General features: G+C 42.5%; 1 protein-coding gene across 2 annotated transcripts in view; it reads left to right on the forward strand.

Annotated features, from left to right (window-relative positions):
* The window catches only part of Atp8b1 (ATPase phospholipid transporting 8B1), a 118,214-nt gene that overhangs the window by 80,249 nt on the left and 22,099 nt on the right, over nucleotides 1-15,866 (forward strand). For both annotated transcript variants that reach the window (XM_077792241.1, XM_077792242.1), the window contains 8 exons: nucleotides 1,043-1,125; nucleotides 1,243-1,401; nucleotides 1,573-1,661; nucleotides 3,772-3,962; nucleotides 7,083-7,291; nucleotides 9,011-9,054; nucleotides 10,010-10,166; nucleotides 14,959-15,147. In XM_077792241.1, coding sequence (XP_077648367.1) covers nucleotides 1,043-1,125; nucleotides 1,243-1,401; nucleotides 1,573-1,661; nucleotides 3,772-3,962; nucleotides 7,083-7,291; nucleotides 9,011-9,054; nucleotides 10,010-10,166; nucleotides 14,959-15,147 — 1,121 coding nt within the window. The remainder of the gene's footprint in view (nucleotides 1-1,042; nucleotides 1,126-1,242; nucleotides 1,402-1,572; nucleotides 1,662-3,771; nucleotides 3,963-7,082; nucleotides 7,292-9,010; nucleotides 9,055-10,009; nucleotides 10,167-14,958; nucleotides 15,148-15,866) is intronic.

Raw genomic sequence — 15,866 nt, forward strand, 5'->3', positions numbered from 1 at the left:
AGATGCACCTGCCACTTATGGAGAGCTGGAATCATGTCATCGGAAATGAGGTCTTTCCTTCCTCTGTTGAACAGTTGGCTGACATTCAGTCTTAGCAATAATCATCCCACCAGCCAGAGACACTGAAGCTTTACAAAGACATGAAAGAAAACCGAATGGTCAGCTTCCCAATAGCTGGAGATTCCCCTATGGGTGTTTGTTAAATGTGTGAAGGGCTGTTCTCCCTAGGAAAGCTGCCTTGCTGTGTGTGTGTGTGTGTGTGTGTGTGTGTTGCTGGGGATTGAACCCAGGGCTTCCCTCATGCTAGGCAAACACTCTACCACTGACATATTCTTAACCCTTCTTATCTTGAGGCAGGGTCTTACTAAGTTGCCCAGGCTGGCCTTGAACTTGCAATCCTCCTGCCTGGGTCGGGGCTGAGTAGCTGGGATTGTAGGTGTGCCCACAGGGTCCAACTCGGCCTTCCTCTTGAGAGCATCTGTCCCCATCTGCTGCCATGTGTCCACACACAGTTAACCTTCCCTTGCACTGGGGATGGGGTATGCCAGGTTTGGGGGTGAAGCTACCACCTCCTTTCCCAAAGAAAAATATTTTTTCAGAAACACATGTTTCATTTATTCATTCTAGAAAATGGGCTGACAGGGGCTAAGTAGAATATCTATAATAAATTTGTTATGTATAATCACCTTATTGTGGCTGAAATGTTAGAAACTATATTAAAAAAAAAAAAAAAACAGTCCATCAGAGCCTGCTGGTGTTAACTAGTTCAGTTAGTAAAAAGGAGGCTGTGGGCATGCCATGTCCTAACTGCCACAATAGCAAACCACAAAGGAGACCAGCACTTCCCAGGTTAGAAATTCTTCTCTATTTCAGGGTATAACTTCATTCAAACTCAAAGTTCCAAGATGAAAAGAGTTTAAAGATAAAACAAGCTAATTTACTTCCAGGCATGCCTAGTGGAACTTTATGGCAATTTTTTTTAATGTTCCTTTTTGAACTCCAAAATATGTTCATTTAATTTTTTCCCCCCTTCTTTCTTTAGAGAGACCAATTTAAAGTTCAAAATGGCGCTGGAAATCACAGACCAGTATCTCCAAAGAGAAGACAACTTAGCAACATTTGATGGTTAGTACAAAAGGCATCTTACTTTGTTTTAAATGTTATTTATTTGATTTTCGTGTCTGTTGAACAAGTCTTTTACATGGGATTATGTGAACCGTATCTTTTTTTTTTTTTTTTAAGGTTTTATTGAATGTGAAGAACCCAATAACCGACTAGATAAGTTCACAGGAACGCTGTTTTGGAGAAAGAGAAGTTTTCCTTTGGATGCTGATAAAATTCTGTTACGTGGCTGTGTCATTAGAAATACTGATGTCTGCCATGGACTGGTAATCTTTGCAGGTACTTTCAGAGTTTCTTAGAAAATTAATCAGCTATGAGCTATTAAGATTTAAAGTAGGAAATTGCTTTTCTGTCCTTTTCCCCTTGAAGCCAAAGAAAGACTAATTTTATTGACATGCTAGTTAATGGATTTTTCCCAATTGTTGATCCCACTGAATTTTCCATTTTTAGGTGCTGACACTAAGATCATGAAGAACAGTGGGAAAACCAGATTTAAAAGAACTAAAATTGATTACTTGATGAACTACATGGTTTACACGGTATTTATTTTCCATTTCAGTGGATAAGAGAATATACTGCTGTCTTTTGCTCTAATTTTATTGTCTACTTTTCTAATGCAAGAAAATCTCTTTAAGTGGGATAGAAATATGCTTGGGCACTCCACGCCCTAATGGGAAGTGAGGGTGGAGGGGAAGAGCCTTCCCTTTTTCTTGGAAATGCCACATTTCTAGCAAGAAAATCCTCCAGGAAAGGGAAGTTCTGGTGGTAGGCTCCCCTGAGTCCTTTGGCTGGAGGGAGACCAGTTGAAAAACTAGGGAGATAAGTGGGTGGGGCTGAGCTCCTGAAGTCTTGATCTGATGGCTGTTTGCTTTCCTCTTATCTTGTTGTTGGTTTTGTGCAACATACACCCTATAAATCCGATTGTAAGGCAAGGCAAAAAGGTGTGTTGAGAGGGTCCTCAAGACCACACCCACCTTGGATGACAGACTGGGACCACTGGTAGGATTTAGCATATAGTTTTACTAAGGCTTTGCCTTATTGCAGCAAAAGGATGCAAAGCAAGATAGGCAAGAGGCATGTGATGCAAAGTCCAGAGGTACAAGCTGTCGAGGGGCCTCTCCCAGCAGAGTCACACACAAGAGACACTGAATTCTCACAGTAACAGTGTTTGACAGCAATGTGAAATGTTGTCTTCCAGGGAAGCCCGTTAGACACTCTTGGCCAGGATTTTTAATATGGGGCTGGGCATGTAGGTGCCATCTGCCTGGCAGGCACCAAAATTCCAGACTCCCCAAAGGAAAGCAGGTGGTCAGCATATACTGTGTCGTTTGCACAGTTAGGCGGGAGCCACTTTTATCAGAGAATAAGAAATAAGGGACCAGGAAAGCCTCCCACAATCTAACTTCCCAGATGCCAGCCCAGGGTCAGCCTTGCAAGCAGCACTTTTGGGGAGACCAGTCTTAGGCCTGATGAATTAATTCTTCTCTGTGTGTAGGGTGGCCCCAAATATCAAGCAGTTCTCCAACTTCCTAAATAAAGTTGTTGTTCAAATACTTAGTCCTAAAAAACCCTTCGGACTCATAAAATTAGAATTCTGTAATTTCATCTACATATTTAAAATCATATAAAAGTAATATGGTGACTTAAAGAACTGCCCTTAACCCTGCTTTCATATGTCATGAAAATTAAACTTGAACTTGGCCCATTCACCCTCAGTGCCATCATGGTCATGACTAGAGCACTCACAGAGCCCATCATCTCTCCTCTGAGCCAAGAGGTTGTGAGATATAGCACTTTTGAAATCTGTGTCCAGAAACTTAAATTTGTCCCTGGAAATTTTATCCCCACTCCCAAATACGCAAACAACACTAGGACACATTCATCTCTTAAGTATTTGTTCAACATTTCTGCAACATTATACTTGTCATATTGCTTCTTGATCTTGTTTATAGTGCTTTATAATCCTTATGATATTGTACTTTCAGGAATAATCACCCAAATACAAGTGACATTGCCCTGCCTTTCTTTCTTTCTTTCTTTCTTTCTTTTTTTAAAGAGAGAGAGAGAGAATTTTATTATTTATTTTTCAGTTTTCGGCGGACACAACATCTTTGTTTGAATGTGGTGCTGAGGATCGAACCCGGGCCGCACGCATGCCAGGCGAGCGCGCTACCGCTGAGCCACATCCCCAGCCCTGCCTTTCTTTCCTTTTTTCTTCTTTTTTTTTAATAATTTTCCTTCAATATTTTCCATAAGTATCCCAATTCAGCGTTGTTTGAAAGTGTTTCTTGCTAGAGCAAGGTATTTTCCCAAACTACAAGTTATTATTCAGAGTCAGAGTAATTGGGAGAATGCCTGTAATATAAAGTCTCTAAGAATTTCAATATAAAACACCACCTTCTCTTCTGAAAGATAATTTTGGGATGAAACCTCACCATATATGTGTAAGGTAGAATAAACTCATCAATCATAACAATCAAATAGACTTTCAGAGCATTCTTATGGTACTCTTTTAAGTGCATTATTTTTACAGACTATCAAGTTATCTTAAACACAGTGTGGAACACGGTGAGTTAACATCTGAGAAGTGCATCAGGTTGGAAATCCATCTTCTCTTTGGAATACATTTACGTGTTTTGTGTCTTCTAGATCTTTGTTGTTCTCATTCTGCTTTCTGCGGGTCTTGCCATCGGCCATGCTTATTGGGAAGCACAAGTTGGCAATTATTCTTGGTACCTCTACGATGGAGAAAACATCACCCCCTCCTACCGTGGATTCCTGAATTTCTGGGGCTACATCATCGTGCTGAACACCATGGTACCCATCTCTCTCTATGTCAGGTGAGGCCATCCTGTCCTTAGCCTCTTGCTTTTAGGGAGAACTGTAGTATCTTTTCCCAACTTGGCACATTTGTGTCTAGCGATAAAAGTCTCAAAGGTCAAAAGGAATAGGTAAAAAAATAACTTCTATTTCAGAATTGAGGATAAGATGTGGGAAGGAAATGAATGGGCCTACTCTGTGCCAGGTACCTTCTATCCTTACAGATAAGGCCACTGACAGTGGAGGTCAAAGGCTACAATCCCTTACTTGGGAAGATTCCTTCTCAGTGAGTTCCAAAGCCTAGGTTTCCAGAAGGGCCTGGGAGAAAGTGAGAGACTTGGAATGTCATGGAAAAACTTGCTTTTCCATTTCGCAAGTCTTGCTTCCCTCTTATAGGAGACTTCTTCTTCTTCTTTTTTTTGTTTTTAGATGTTGATGGACCTTTACTTTATTCATTTATTTATATGCAGTGCTGAGAATCAAACCCAGTGCCTCTCACATGCTAGGCAAGTGCTCGACCCCTGAGCCACAACTCCCCCTCCACCCCTGACCCCCAGCCTTCTTCTTGACATCTGCCACACCCATGCTTACTTGTGGAAGCCACTGACCTTGCTGCTAAGACCTCCTGGTGGAAAAGGTGTCCCGCCTTACTCCACCCTCTCCCAAGGTTCCATTTCTTATCTTAAGGTCAGTTCCAATCCCTATAGAAAGTCAAGGTTGTACCCCTGACAAGTGGCTGTCTCCGTGTAGGGTGCTGTGTCTTCTCTTCCTGTTTTGCTCTTATTTCCTATCAAATTCATTGTCACTGGCCAGTTGGACTTTAGAGGGGCTACGCCTTGGAATATATTGACAGTGGAGTCAGTTCTTGGTTTCAATCAGTAATAGCCTGGAGGAAATGGACTCACACACACACCCCTATAATTAGATGCATTTATTTTATTCTAATTTTATTATATGTGCATTTGTTTTGTTTCTAATTTTATTACATGTTCTTTCTGTTGCTCTTTTAATGGGAAATCATGCCCTGGGGCAGGCTTTTGTACCAGCTACTCTAAAAGAGTCTAAGACAGTGCTCCCTTGTTAAGAGAGCCCTCCGTTATATGGATTATTTTGTACAAAGCTATAAAATAATACCATATGCAATTTGGCTGATGTAACGTCTTTATTTCTCTTGGAAATCAAGGTCCTTTTAAAGAGTAAATCAAATCAAGATGGTATCTCTGGTTTTTCTTCTCCTCCCTGGCAGCTTGGGTGTTGTTTAGTATGGAATCATCAAGGCCACAGGGTCACACCCAGGGTCCAGTGGGATCTGGTGTTCAGTGCTCCAGCCCCACCCCTTGGTCCTGCCCCTTAACCCTGGCTCTTGCCACTCCAGACCCTTGATGCCCTTCCTGCCACAGGACCTTTGAGCCTTCTCTTATCTCTGCCTGGAAAATTCTTCCCTAGATAGCCTAATGCTGCTTTTTCATTTTCAGGCCTCATCCCCCCGCCTTTCCCAGTGCTCCCTGTTATGACCAAGCCATCTCTTCCCTGTTGCTCTCTATCTCCCCTTCCCCTGCTTTGCTTTTGTGCAGAGAACCCTCAGCACCCAGTAAGTACGCGTTTACTGGGTCTCTCATTTGTGTGCCTTCCCAGGTGATAACGTGCTGACAGACTGGGTTTCCTTCTGCTTTGCTTGTGGATATATCCCCTGTATCTAGAATGGTTTTTGGTACCTAGTAGGACATATTTATGGAAGGAGGACAGGGAGGAAGAGAGTTATCTTTCCATCATTTAACTTGTTATAAAAAGATCCTTTGCTCGCTTAACTATTGCTGAATATATAAGTGGCTTCCTTCTAACTGAGATGTGCTTAATTCCTATGGTGCTTCGGTTTTGCTTGTGTTTTTGTACAGTGCCGGGGATCAATCCCAGAGCCTCATTCATGCAAGTGCACTACCACTGAGCTAGGCCCTAGGGCCCCCTAGTTTCAAAATTGAGATGATTATTTTTGAATATCTTCTTTTGAACATTCTATAACCTAATAAAATTTAGAAAAAATTTCACAGTGAGGGATCACAATTTAGGAATTATTTGCCAAAAGACTGTTGCCCTATAGGAGAACACTCAGCAGTCTGTCACCTAGTGGGCCCATGTCCTCTTTGTCCTACAACTGGAGACAGAAATGAATACTGCCATCCCAGTTGTCCCTGGGAATGATGGGGAAACACAGTAAGATGACTGCACCTGGGCACCATCCACAGGGGTCCAGGTCACCTGAGCTGTGGATTTTGGACATGGCACTCCATGGCCTTGGCCTGATGTGCAGGAGTGAGTGGGAGGTCACAGTGAGCAGGATGCTTTGAGGAAACACTACTCATCTAAAGTCAGCTTGACCCTGACCTGAAGGACAAAACAATGGGTCGGGAGAGCTCAGAGGCTAAGCACACGGCCACGCATGACTTGTCTCTCTCTCTCTCTCTCTCTTTTTTTTCTTTTTCTTTATTTGGTACCAGGGATTAAACTCAGGGGCAGTTGACCACTGAGCCACATCCCCAGCCCTATTTTGTATATCATTTAGAAACAGGGTCTCACTGAGTTGCTTAGCGCCTCACCATTGCTGAGGCTGGCTTTGAACTTGCAATCCTCTGGCCTCAGCCTCCCAAGCCGCTGGGATTACAGATGTGCGCCACCACCACTGGCTATGGCTGGTCTCTTTGAAGAGGTCTTAGTTTGTTTAGGCTGCTGCAAAAGAATGCCTTTACCTGAGTAGCTTGTAGACAACAGAAACATATTGCCCACACTTCCAGAGGCTGGGAAGTCTAAGATCCAGGGCGGGCACTTTTGGTGTCTGGTGAGGGCCACTCTGCGTCCTAGGTAGCACCTTCTTGCCGCATCCTTAAAGGGCAGAAGAGGCAAGCAAGCTCTTTTATGAGATCACTGATCCCATTCAGGAGGGCTTTGCTTTTAGAACCTAATCACTTATGAGAGGCTCTGCCTCAATATTGTGTTGGGGATTGTTTTGACATATGGGTTCTGGGGGCCACCAATATTCATCCCGTAGCAGTCGATGGCAGGCCTGTGTGCACAAGTGAGGCTAAAATCCACCGCTGCCACTCACAGCTCAGAACTCCACACAGAGTGATCTTTTGTCTTCCTAGTGTGGAAATAATTCGTCTGGGACAGAGTCACTTTATTAACTGGGACCTGCAGATGTACTATTCCGAAAAGGACACGCCTGCAAAGGCGAGGACCACCACGCTGAATGAGCAGCTCGGCCAGATCCAGTACATCTTCTCGGATAAGACAGGGACACTCACGCAGAACATCATGACCTTCAAAAAGTGCTGCATCAACGGGCAAATCTATGGTGAGTGCGAGTGGGAAGGAGGGGGAAAGCCAGACCTTGGCCATTTCCCAAGTGGACTGCGAGCTCAGATGATCTTGTCTACAAGATGATTTCAGAGAAATGCTTCTATCTACAAGACGCGGGTGTGTTTTGGGTCTGAAATAGAAGGAATGGTTGGCTGTTGAATTATGGTAGAAGATTCATTTCCTGGGTGCTGCCTAGAGCTGAACCTGCCACCCTAGAGTCACTTGTGCCCTCCCTATACAGATTGCTGCTGGCACAGGCCCCCAGCTGAGGGCTAAAGGGGCATAATGGACACTGCTGGGAACACACGCCTGGGAGAGGTCAGCAGATGGAAACGGGCACACGTTGCCAGGCACAGTGGCACAAGCCTGTAATCCCACAACTCTGGAGGCCAGGGCAGGAGGATCACAAGGTCCAGGCCAGTCTGGGCAACTTAGTGAGATTCTGTCTCAAAATGAGAAGGTCTGGGGATGTAGCTCAGTAGCAGAGGGCCTCTGGGTTCAATCCCCAGTAACACACACACACACACACACACACACACACACACGTACATGCCCCTCAAAAAACTAAACATTGAAATAGCCAGCAATTCCACTGCTGGGTATATATTGTAAGAAATTGAAATCAGAGATTCAAAGAAACATTCGTGCACCCACATTCATAGCAGCATTATTTACAATAGCCAAACTGTGGAAGCAACTCCAGTGTCCATTGATGGATGAATGGCTAAACAGAATGTGTGTCTGTTTATCTATAATATGTGTGTGTTTACACACACACACACACATATATAGTGGAACATTATGTGTTTCCTTAAAAGGAAGGAAATTCTGATACATGCCACAACGTGAATAAACCCTAAGGTCATCATACTAAATGAAATAAGCCAAAACCAAAAAGGCATATGAGTTCACTTATATGAGGTACTTAGAGTAATCAAATTCATAGGAACAATGTAGAATTTTTACTAGGTCATTAGGGAATGGGGGCAGGGTAATAATAAATTATTGTTTAATGGGTACAGTTTTAATTATGCAATGTAAGCACTCTTCTGGATGGACGTGGTGGTGTTGGTTGCACGACAGTGTAAATATACTTAATGCCACTGAACTGTGCACTTAAAAAGGGTTATAACGGTAAGTTTTATGTGTCTTTCAGCACAACTTTAGTAAAATTGATTTCTAATTTTCTGAAATATGTCTTACATTTAAAAGCAACATTAAGGCTAATCCTATATTTAAATAGAGTGCTTTTAAATCATTTAAGACAATGTATTTTGTTTTAAACACAGCACATGAGTATTCTTTCCACTTATGGAAAACTTTATATTGTGAATGTGGTTTCATTTGAGTGAGGAAGACTAGGAACCTGGTGGCAGGTATAGCATTTCAAAGGACAAGGAGGGTCAGGTATAGCATTGCAAAAGAATAGGCTCAAATCTCAAAAGAACAGAGGAACAGGCACTAGTATTTGAAACTCTAGTGAGGGTGGCAAATTATTTTTGCAAAAAGTCACATAGCATATATTTTAACCTTTGTAGGCCCTATATGGTCTCTATTCTTTATTTTCAATTTTTATCCAACTCTTAAAAAATGTGAAAACTATGTTAACTTCAGAACCATCCATGTGTAGGCTCTGAGGTGTGTGTGTGTGGGGGGGGGCCCTCTGGACACAAGTAAAAGAGACTTAATTTGTTTTGTCCTGTTTGCTTCTCAGGAGACCATCGAGATGCCTCTCAACACACTCGTGGCAAAATAGAGGTGAGTCCTTTAGCATGAGGAACTGCTGGGATCCATGTTAGTTTTCTAGAGCTGCCTTAACAAATTACCCCAAATTAGGAAGCTTAAGATAACAGAAATCCATTCTCTAATGGTTCTGAAGGCCATATGCCCAAATAAAGGTGTGGCAGAGTCAAACTTCCTTGGAAAGTTCTAGGGAGAATTCTTCTTTCCCTCCTCCTAGCTTCTGGTAATTGCCAGCAGCTCTTGGTGTTCCCTGGCTTGAAACCCAGGCCTCCAATCTCTGCCTCCATTGACACATGGTGCTCTCTCTCATAGGACACCTGTCCTTCCATTCTAATCTCACTTGGCCTCAGCTTGGTTACATTTGCAGGGACCCTATTTCCAAAAAAGGTCACATTCATAAGTACCAGCAGTTGGAATGTCTACATATCTATTAAGGGGACAAAATTCAACCCACCATAGGATGCTTTTTGTTTTAAGACAGGTGTAAACCTCTTTTCACATAAGTCAAGAATGTACTAAAATCCACCAAACATGATTATGGCAGCACATGCCCTTAATCCTATACACTTGGGGACTGAGGCAGGAGGATTGCAAGTTTCAAAACCAGCCTCAGCAACTTATTGAGACCCTGACTCAAAATAAAAAATAAAGACGGTCCACATCAGGATTCCCAGCTACTTGGGAGGCTAAGGCAGGAGAATTGCAAGTTCAAGGCCAACCTGGGCAAATTAATATGCCCTCATCTCAAAATTTCAAAAAAATTTAAAACAGGCTGGGGATGTAGGTCAGTGGTACAGCACTCCTTGGTTCAATCTCCTAGTATTACTAAATAAATAAAGCTGGGAATGGGCTAAAATCCAAAATGTTATTTTTACATAATTAAAAACTTGACTTCAAAGAAAAGTTCGTATCAATTTTTAAGCCAGATTTTTTTTAATCGCCTTTTTGTTTTCTTCTGAATTTCTTTCAGCAAGTTGATTTTAGCTGGAATGCATTTGCTGATGGGAAACTTGCATTTTATGACCATTATCTTATCGAGCAAATCCAGTCAGGGAAAGAACCAGAGGTGCGGCAGTTCTTCTTCTTGCTTGCTGTTTGTCACACGGTCATGGTGGAAAGAATTGATGGTGAGTGTTTCTCTGGCATCTCAGACTTTGGAGGCTAGTTTTTTGGTTTGCAGACAACTCATGCTCTGCTTCCCATGCATGTTTAGTGGTCTGCATGGTAAACTCAAACGGTGGATATGAGCACCTAACGCTAGATGGTGTATGGAATAACAAAGATTTCTCTGAAGTTTACATCTGATTCACAATTATAACTCTGGATGTGTTTATCACTTTGAAAAAGAAACTTTATCATTTAAAGTAATGATTGGCTCTTGAATTAGGATAGAATCAAACTCTTTCTACCGAATTACTAATGTATGTTGCCAATGTAAAAATCAGGCCTTATCTGCATTGCAAGTAGACTTTAAACTTGAACAGACTTTTCTACAAAATGATTTCAGAGATCTGTTTTTACTTCCTGGATTCCGATATGTTTTGGGCTTGAACGTATCAGCCAAAGCCTGGATCTCTTTAAGGTCTCTTTCTCATTTAAAAGTGCATTTGCATGGGAACAAGCAAGGCTGAAGTTCATTTTAAAATCCAGTTTGTGCCAACTGTGCTAACAGCATATTCATCCAGTATCATGAAAACAAATTGTTTTGTCATATATGGACATAACAAATTATTTAGATACAAATGGACATTGTAGAAAGAGCAAAAGGAATTCTTTTGATATATCTATGGTGGTGCACAGTCTGCCTTCTCTTCATTCATTCACTTTACCCCATTCTCTACGTTTTACTTTAATCACTGAGTACATAAAAGTCCCTCTTGGTGAAATTCCTATCTTTGTTTCATATGTAACTGATATAAAATCTCCAGGAAAGGAACAGGCCTAAAAACTTAAATATGTAGAAGCCGTACAGGATATCTTTCAGCAAGTTTCAAAAAGGCCCTTCTCCAAGGTGAGTTTAATAGTATAATAAAGTGAGATGTGAGAGTTCAAAGTGGGATGGATCCTGTTAGCAGCGAATGGGGACAGGTGGAAAGAGCTGATGTCAGGTCATGAATTGCCAAAACAGAGGTCAAAGTCTGTTTAAATAGCCAAGCAAATTTTACTTGCACAATAAGAATGAAATATAATTTTAAGCATCCTGCTTCCCTTAGGTTCTGACTCATTAGTAAAACTCTTCTTCTTTTCTTTGAGTGCTAACTGGACATTTTAGGCCAATACCCATTAATCTTACAGTTTCTATTTGTTCCCACTTGGATGTTACTGGCGGAGCCCTGGACTGTGTGTTCCAGATGAGCCCGCCCAGTTTTGGGTCCTTCCTGCACACCTGCTTCTTCAGTGTTACAGTAAGGAGGCTGATGTCCAAAGTCTCTAACAACATAACATTCTGCTGCTCTTTGTCACACTGATAGCTAAGGTGAAGGCCCGTATGTCCTGAGGAGTCCTTCAGTCAGTAAATGGCGTGCACTTGATCTAGCCACTGGGAATGAAGACAAGTTAAATTTCTAGGTGCAGGAGGTTAGAGAAGAATGATGGAGATTAAGTTATTTTTTATTACGTATAACATCATCAATGGAAGGAGGAAATCCTTTCATATATGTGGCCACAAACTTCTGACTTTAGCAGTCTGTGTGGCCTGTGTGTTAAAAACATGAAGAGGTCATGTATGGAGACCCTTGCCCTAGTTTTCTGTTACTCTGGAATCAATTAGGGCAACCTGGCAGCTTCAAGTACCTGCTTATAAGCTCCCAATTCTATAGGTCAGAAGTCTGAGCTTGGCTGTGACCAAGTTCTCTGCTCAGCATCTCACTAAAATCAAGGTGGAGCCATGTTCTCATCTGGAGCTCTGTGTCTTCTTCCAAGCTTATGTAGTTGGGGCAAGATTCAGTTCTCTGTGGTTGCAGGACTGAGGTCCCCACTTCTCTGCAGACTATCAGATGGGCTTGCTCTCTACTCCTGGAGGTCGCCCTCAAATCCTTGTCGATTGGTCCCCTATCCTCAAAACCAGTGGTAGAGACTCTGCCTTACATTGAAACCCTCTCAGGATTCAAATCTCTCTCACAAGGCAAAGCCCTTGGCCCTTTTAAGGGCTCACCTAATTAGGTTCAGAACCTTTGGATAATCTTCCTATTTTAGGGTCAACAGGGTAGGACCTAAATTAAATTTGCAAAATCCCTTCATAGTAGCCCCTCGGCTAGTGCTTGACTGAATAGCAGCAGAAGGTGTGTGTCTGCCATTGGGGTGGGAACCTTGGGTGATGGAAACTCCTGCACCCACAGGCCCTATGAGAGCAGAGAGGGAAGGGCTTGGGAGCCTCTTCTTTGCCTGGAGGTCTTAAATCAGTGAGCAGAGAGCTGGCTCTAGGAGGCCTCAGCCTCACATTGGGTGTGATATTCTGGAGCAGAGAGACAACAGGCCTATAGGGAGGCTGGGGGCCTGGATTAGGGTGGGTTCTTGGGCAGGATGAGAAAGTCACAAATATGGGAGACATTTGGTCAATGATTTGAAGGGGATGAGAGGATTGTGGGGAAAGAGACATCTGAAGGTTTTAAGGCTGGTGACTGGAAGATCTGAGATCCTATTTTTAGCCAGAAGAATCGAGGAGATTAGGATAATGAGTTTATAAGAGGTGGCAGTTATGATTTTAGCATTTTTTAAACATCAATTTCACGATGCACAAATTACTCTGTAAAAGGGAAGAATGTCTCTCTGTTTGCCTTAAGTGTACGGTAAAGAGTTCTCTTCAGGCATTTGTTAGCCAGGTTTCTTCCTGCAAACATAAGGTTGAAGTTTGGACGGGTCTTCCTAGTCTGCCCGCCTGGGGTTCCATTACCAGATCCTAATGGAAGGGTTTTCTTTTTTATTTAATGATAAAGATATCAAGGTGTTGGCTCCAGATAGAGTTGCCTCACTCAAGGAAAGTTTGCCATGTTTTATTATTTTGTTTCTCGCCTCTGTGGGAAGCAAGTTTGCTGTTAATATTATGTAAGGTGTCTCTGTGCAATGAAGGGAGGCACTTTGTTCTCACTGCTGCTTGCTTAGCTCTGGGTAAATAGTTTGCCTCTGGCATTTGTGCATGTTTGTAGAATGGCTGGATTTAGCAAGTACGTTTATAACTTCTGGTGTATGACTTTCCAGATGAACAAATAGACAGCCTACAGTGCCATCTTTAATTATTAATTGGAAAATGATTAATGATGCCTTAATTAGAACAAATTATCCACAGCAGCTTGAGAAGGAAGGAGAATGGGCAGGGCAGTTTAGTTCTAAGTCATTCACCCTGGAGCAGCCTGCCCTGCCAAGCAGACTGAGGTGGGAAGAACTGCCCATGTGCCCATGGTATGCATCTGGTCACCCTGTGTTGGAAAACTAAATACTCTTTTCCATAAAAATTCCTCTGGCTATGTTGCTTTGAAGCAGAATAATTAGGAAAGAAAATAGAAAATCTTGGGTGGGCAGAGTATTTTTTTTAAACTTTTTAACTGCAGTATAATGTGTGTATAGAGTCATGCCCACACATGACTATCCACAGCTTATAGCCTTTTATGGGCACCCAGACTTATTTTAAAAAACGGTATAACTAATTAGAACAAAGAAAATATATAAACTATCAACCCAGAAGTCCCTTTCGTATTCCTTAAAGTTATTATCCCTCCAGGAAAATGATCTCCTAACTTTGAATATCAGGGGTTAGCATTGTAAGTTTTTCAGATTACGTGAGCAGAATCTGTGCTCTTTAGTGTCTGGCTTCTTTTACCCAGGATTGTGAGATGTATCCTTGTCCCTGTGAATAGAAGGCAGTTTCCCACTATTTAATTTTTAAAAATAAAGAAACTGATCAGAGGGACAAAGGTGTTTTTTTTTTTATGAGACTATAGCTGTGGTGAAATAAATACACTCTTCTAAAGTGGGATCAACGGGCATGACCCTCTTGAAAAATAAATTAGTAATATGGGTTTTCAAATAATAAATATAGGGCTGGGGGTGTAGCTCAGAGGCAGAGCACTTGCCTAGAAGGCATGAGGCCTGGATTTCATCCCCAGTCCACCAAAGGAAGAAAAAAAATCAATGTTCTTTAACTCAATGGTTTCACTACTATGAACCAGTCCTTAAAAAAACAGAGACAGAAAATATTTGCACACACATGCACAATGGTTATAACAATGTTATTTTTTATTTTTATGTTTTGGTACCGGGGGATTGAACCCAGGGGCACTTAACCACTGGGCCACACCCCAGCCCTTTTTTTATAGTTTATTTAGAGATAGAGTCTCACTGAATTGCTGAGACTGGCTTTCAATTTGTGATCCTCCTGCCTCAGCCTCTGGAACCAGGCATGTGCCACTGTGCCCTGTTGACCATGTTATTTCTGAGAGCCAACATTTTTGGAAATAAACTAAGTGCCAATAAGGGGAAAATGGCCACCTGTCCACATATTTAAAAGATTGCTTATGAAGATTCTTTAAAGATATGACAACTTGCTCAAATATAACATTAAAATAGCCAGGTTGTGAATGTCTACCCAGCATGATAGAAACTATTCCAGGAATAGGCGTTTTGCAAAGACTGAAGGTCATGATAAAATGCCGATAGCGTTTTCTTCTGGGTGGCAGAATTATGGGAATGTCCCCCTCTTCTTGGCTAGTTGTTTTATTTCTGGTTTCTATTACCACTTACAATTCAAAACAATAGTTCCGAATTTAACAAGTTTTAATTTGGGTGTGATCCTTGGGAGCCCAGGGCTGGTGTCTTGGGAATGTGTTCAGCTGTGCAAAGGCACCTCAGTGCCCGCCCCCCCCCCGGGGTAAGCCCTGCATTTAGTTTTACAGCTTTTCTGGTTTTCTCTCCTTCCCTTGTTAGGTCAGATCAACTACCAGGCGGCTTCTCCCGACGAGGGCGCCCTGGTCAATGCCGCCAGGAACTTCGGCTTTGCCTTCCTGGCCAGGACGCAGAACACCATCACCATCAGCGAGCTGGGCACCGAGAGGACCTACAGTGTTCTGGCCATTTTAGACTTCAACAGCGACCGCAAGCGAATGTCAATCATTGGTAGGTCCACCGCGAGTGGCTGGACGCAGGGTCGTCTTTGCCCGTTTTATTTGGTGACGCCAGGATAAGGCAGGTCATGGATGGACCATTTGGGCTCCTGGGAGATTCCTACAGACTTTCTGAAAAGGGTGTTGTTTCTCTACGCTTCACCACGTCCCTGTGCCAAGGGGCGGCTACGGTGTACCTGCACCTGGCAGAGGCTGGGGCTCTTTTCCACTGCAGGGGCCTCCGGCTGCCAAGGGCGGTGGAGATGCTGCCCACTCAGCTGCAGGCTGTGGGCAGCTTACACACCTCTCTTCGGAGCCAGGCTGTGCTTATGAATCAAAATCGCACCTTCAGGCCACCAAGTGGAGCTGAGGATTGCTTCCTAATTTTTTTTCCAGTTAATAATTTGAAAGGATTTCAAATTTACAGAAAAAAATTCAAGGATGGTTTAAAGGGCTGTTGTGTACTGTTTAATATTCACCACTTGTTTATATATTAGTATCCTTTGAATCATTTGAGAATAGGTTACAGACCCAATGCCTCTTTCCTCCAAATAGGTTAATAAGTATTTTTTTAAGAACAGGAGTCTCCCTCCTCCACCGTGCCTCTCTCTCTCTGTGTATGTTTCCGTGTGTATGAATGATGGAAATCTGAGAATTTAACCTGATACAGCATTATCATCTCATCCACAGACTTCTGGAAATTTTACTAGGAAATTTATGTATTTATGGCTT

The sequence above is a fragment of the Urocitellus parryii genome, chromosome 13 (assembly GCF_045843805.1).
Source record: "Urocitellus parryii isolate mUroPar1 chromosome 13, mUroPar1.hap1, whole genome shotgun sequence".
In the NCBI taxonomy this organism is placed as follows: Eukaryota; Metazoa; Chordata; class Mammalia; order Rodentia; family Sciuridae; genus Urocitellus; species Urocitellus parryii.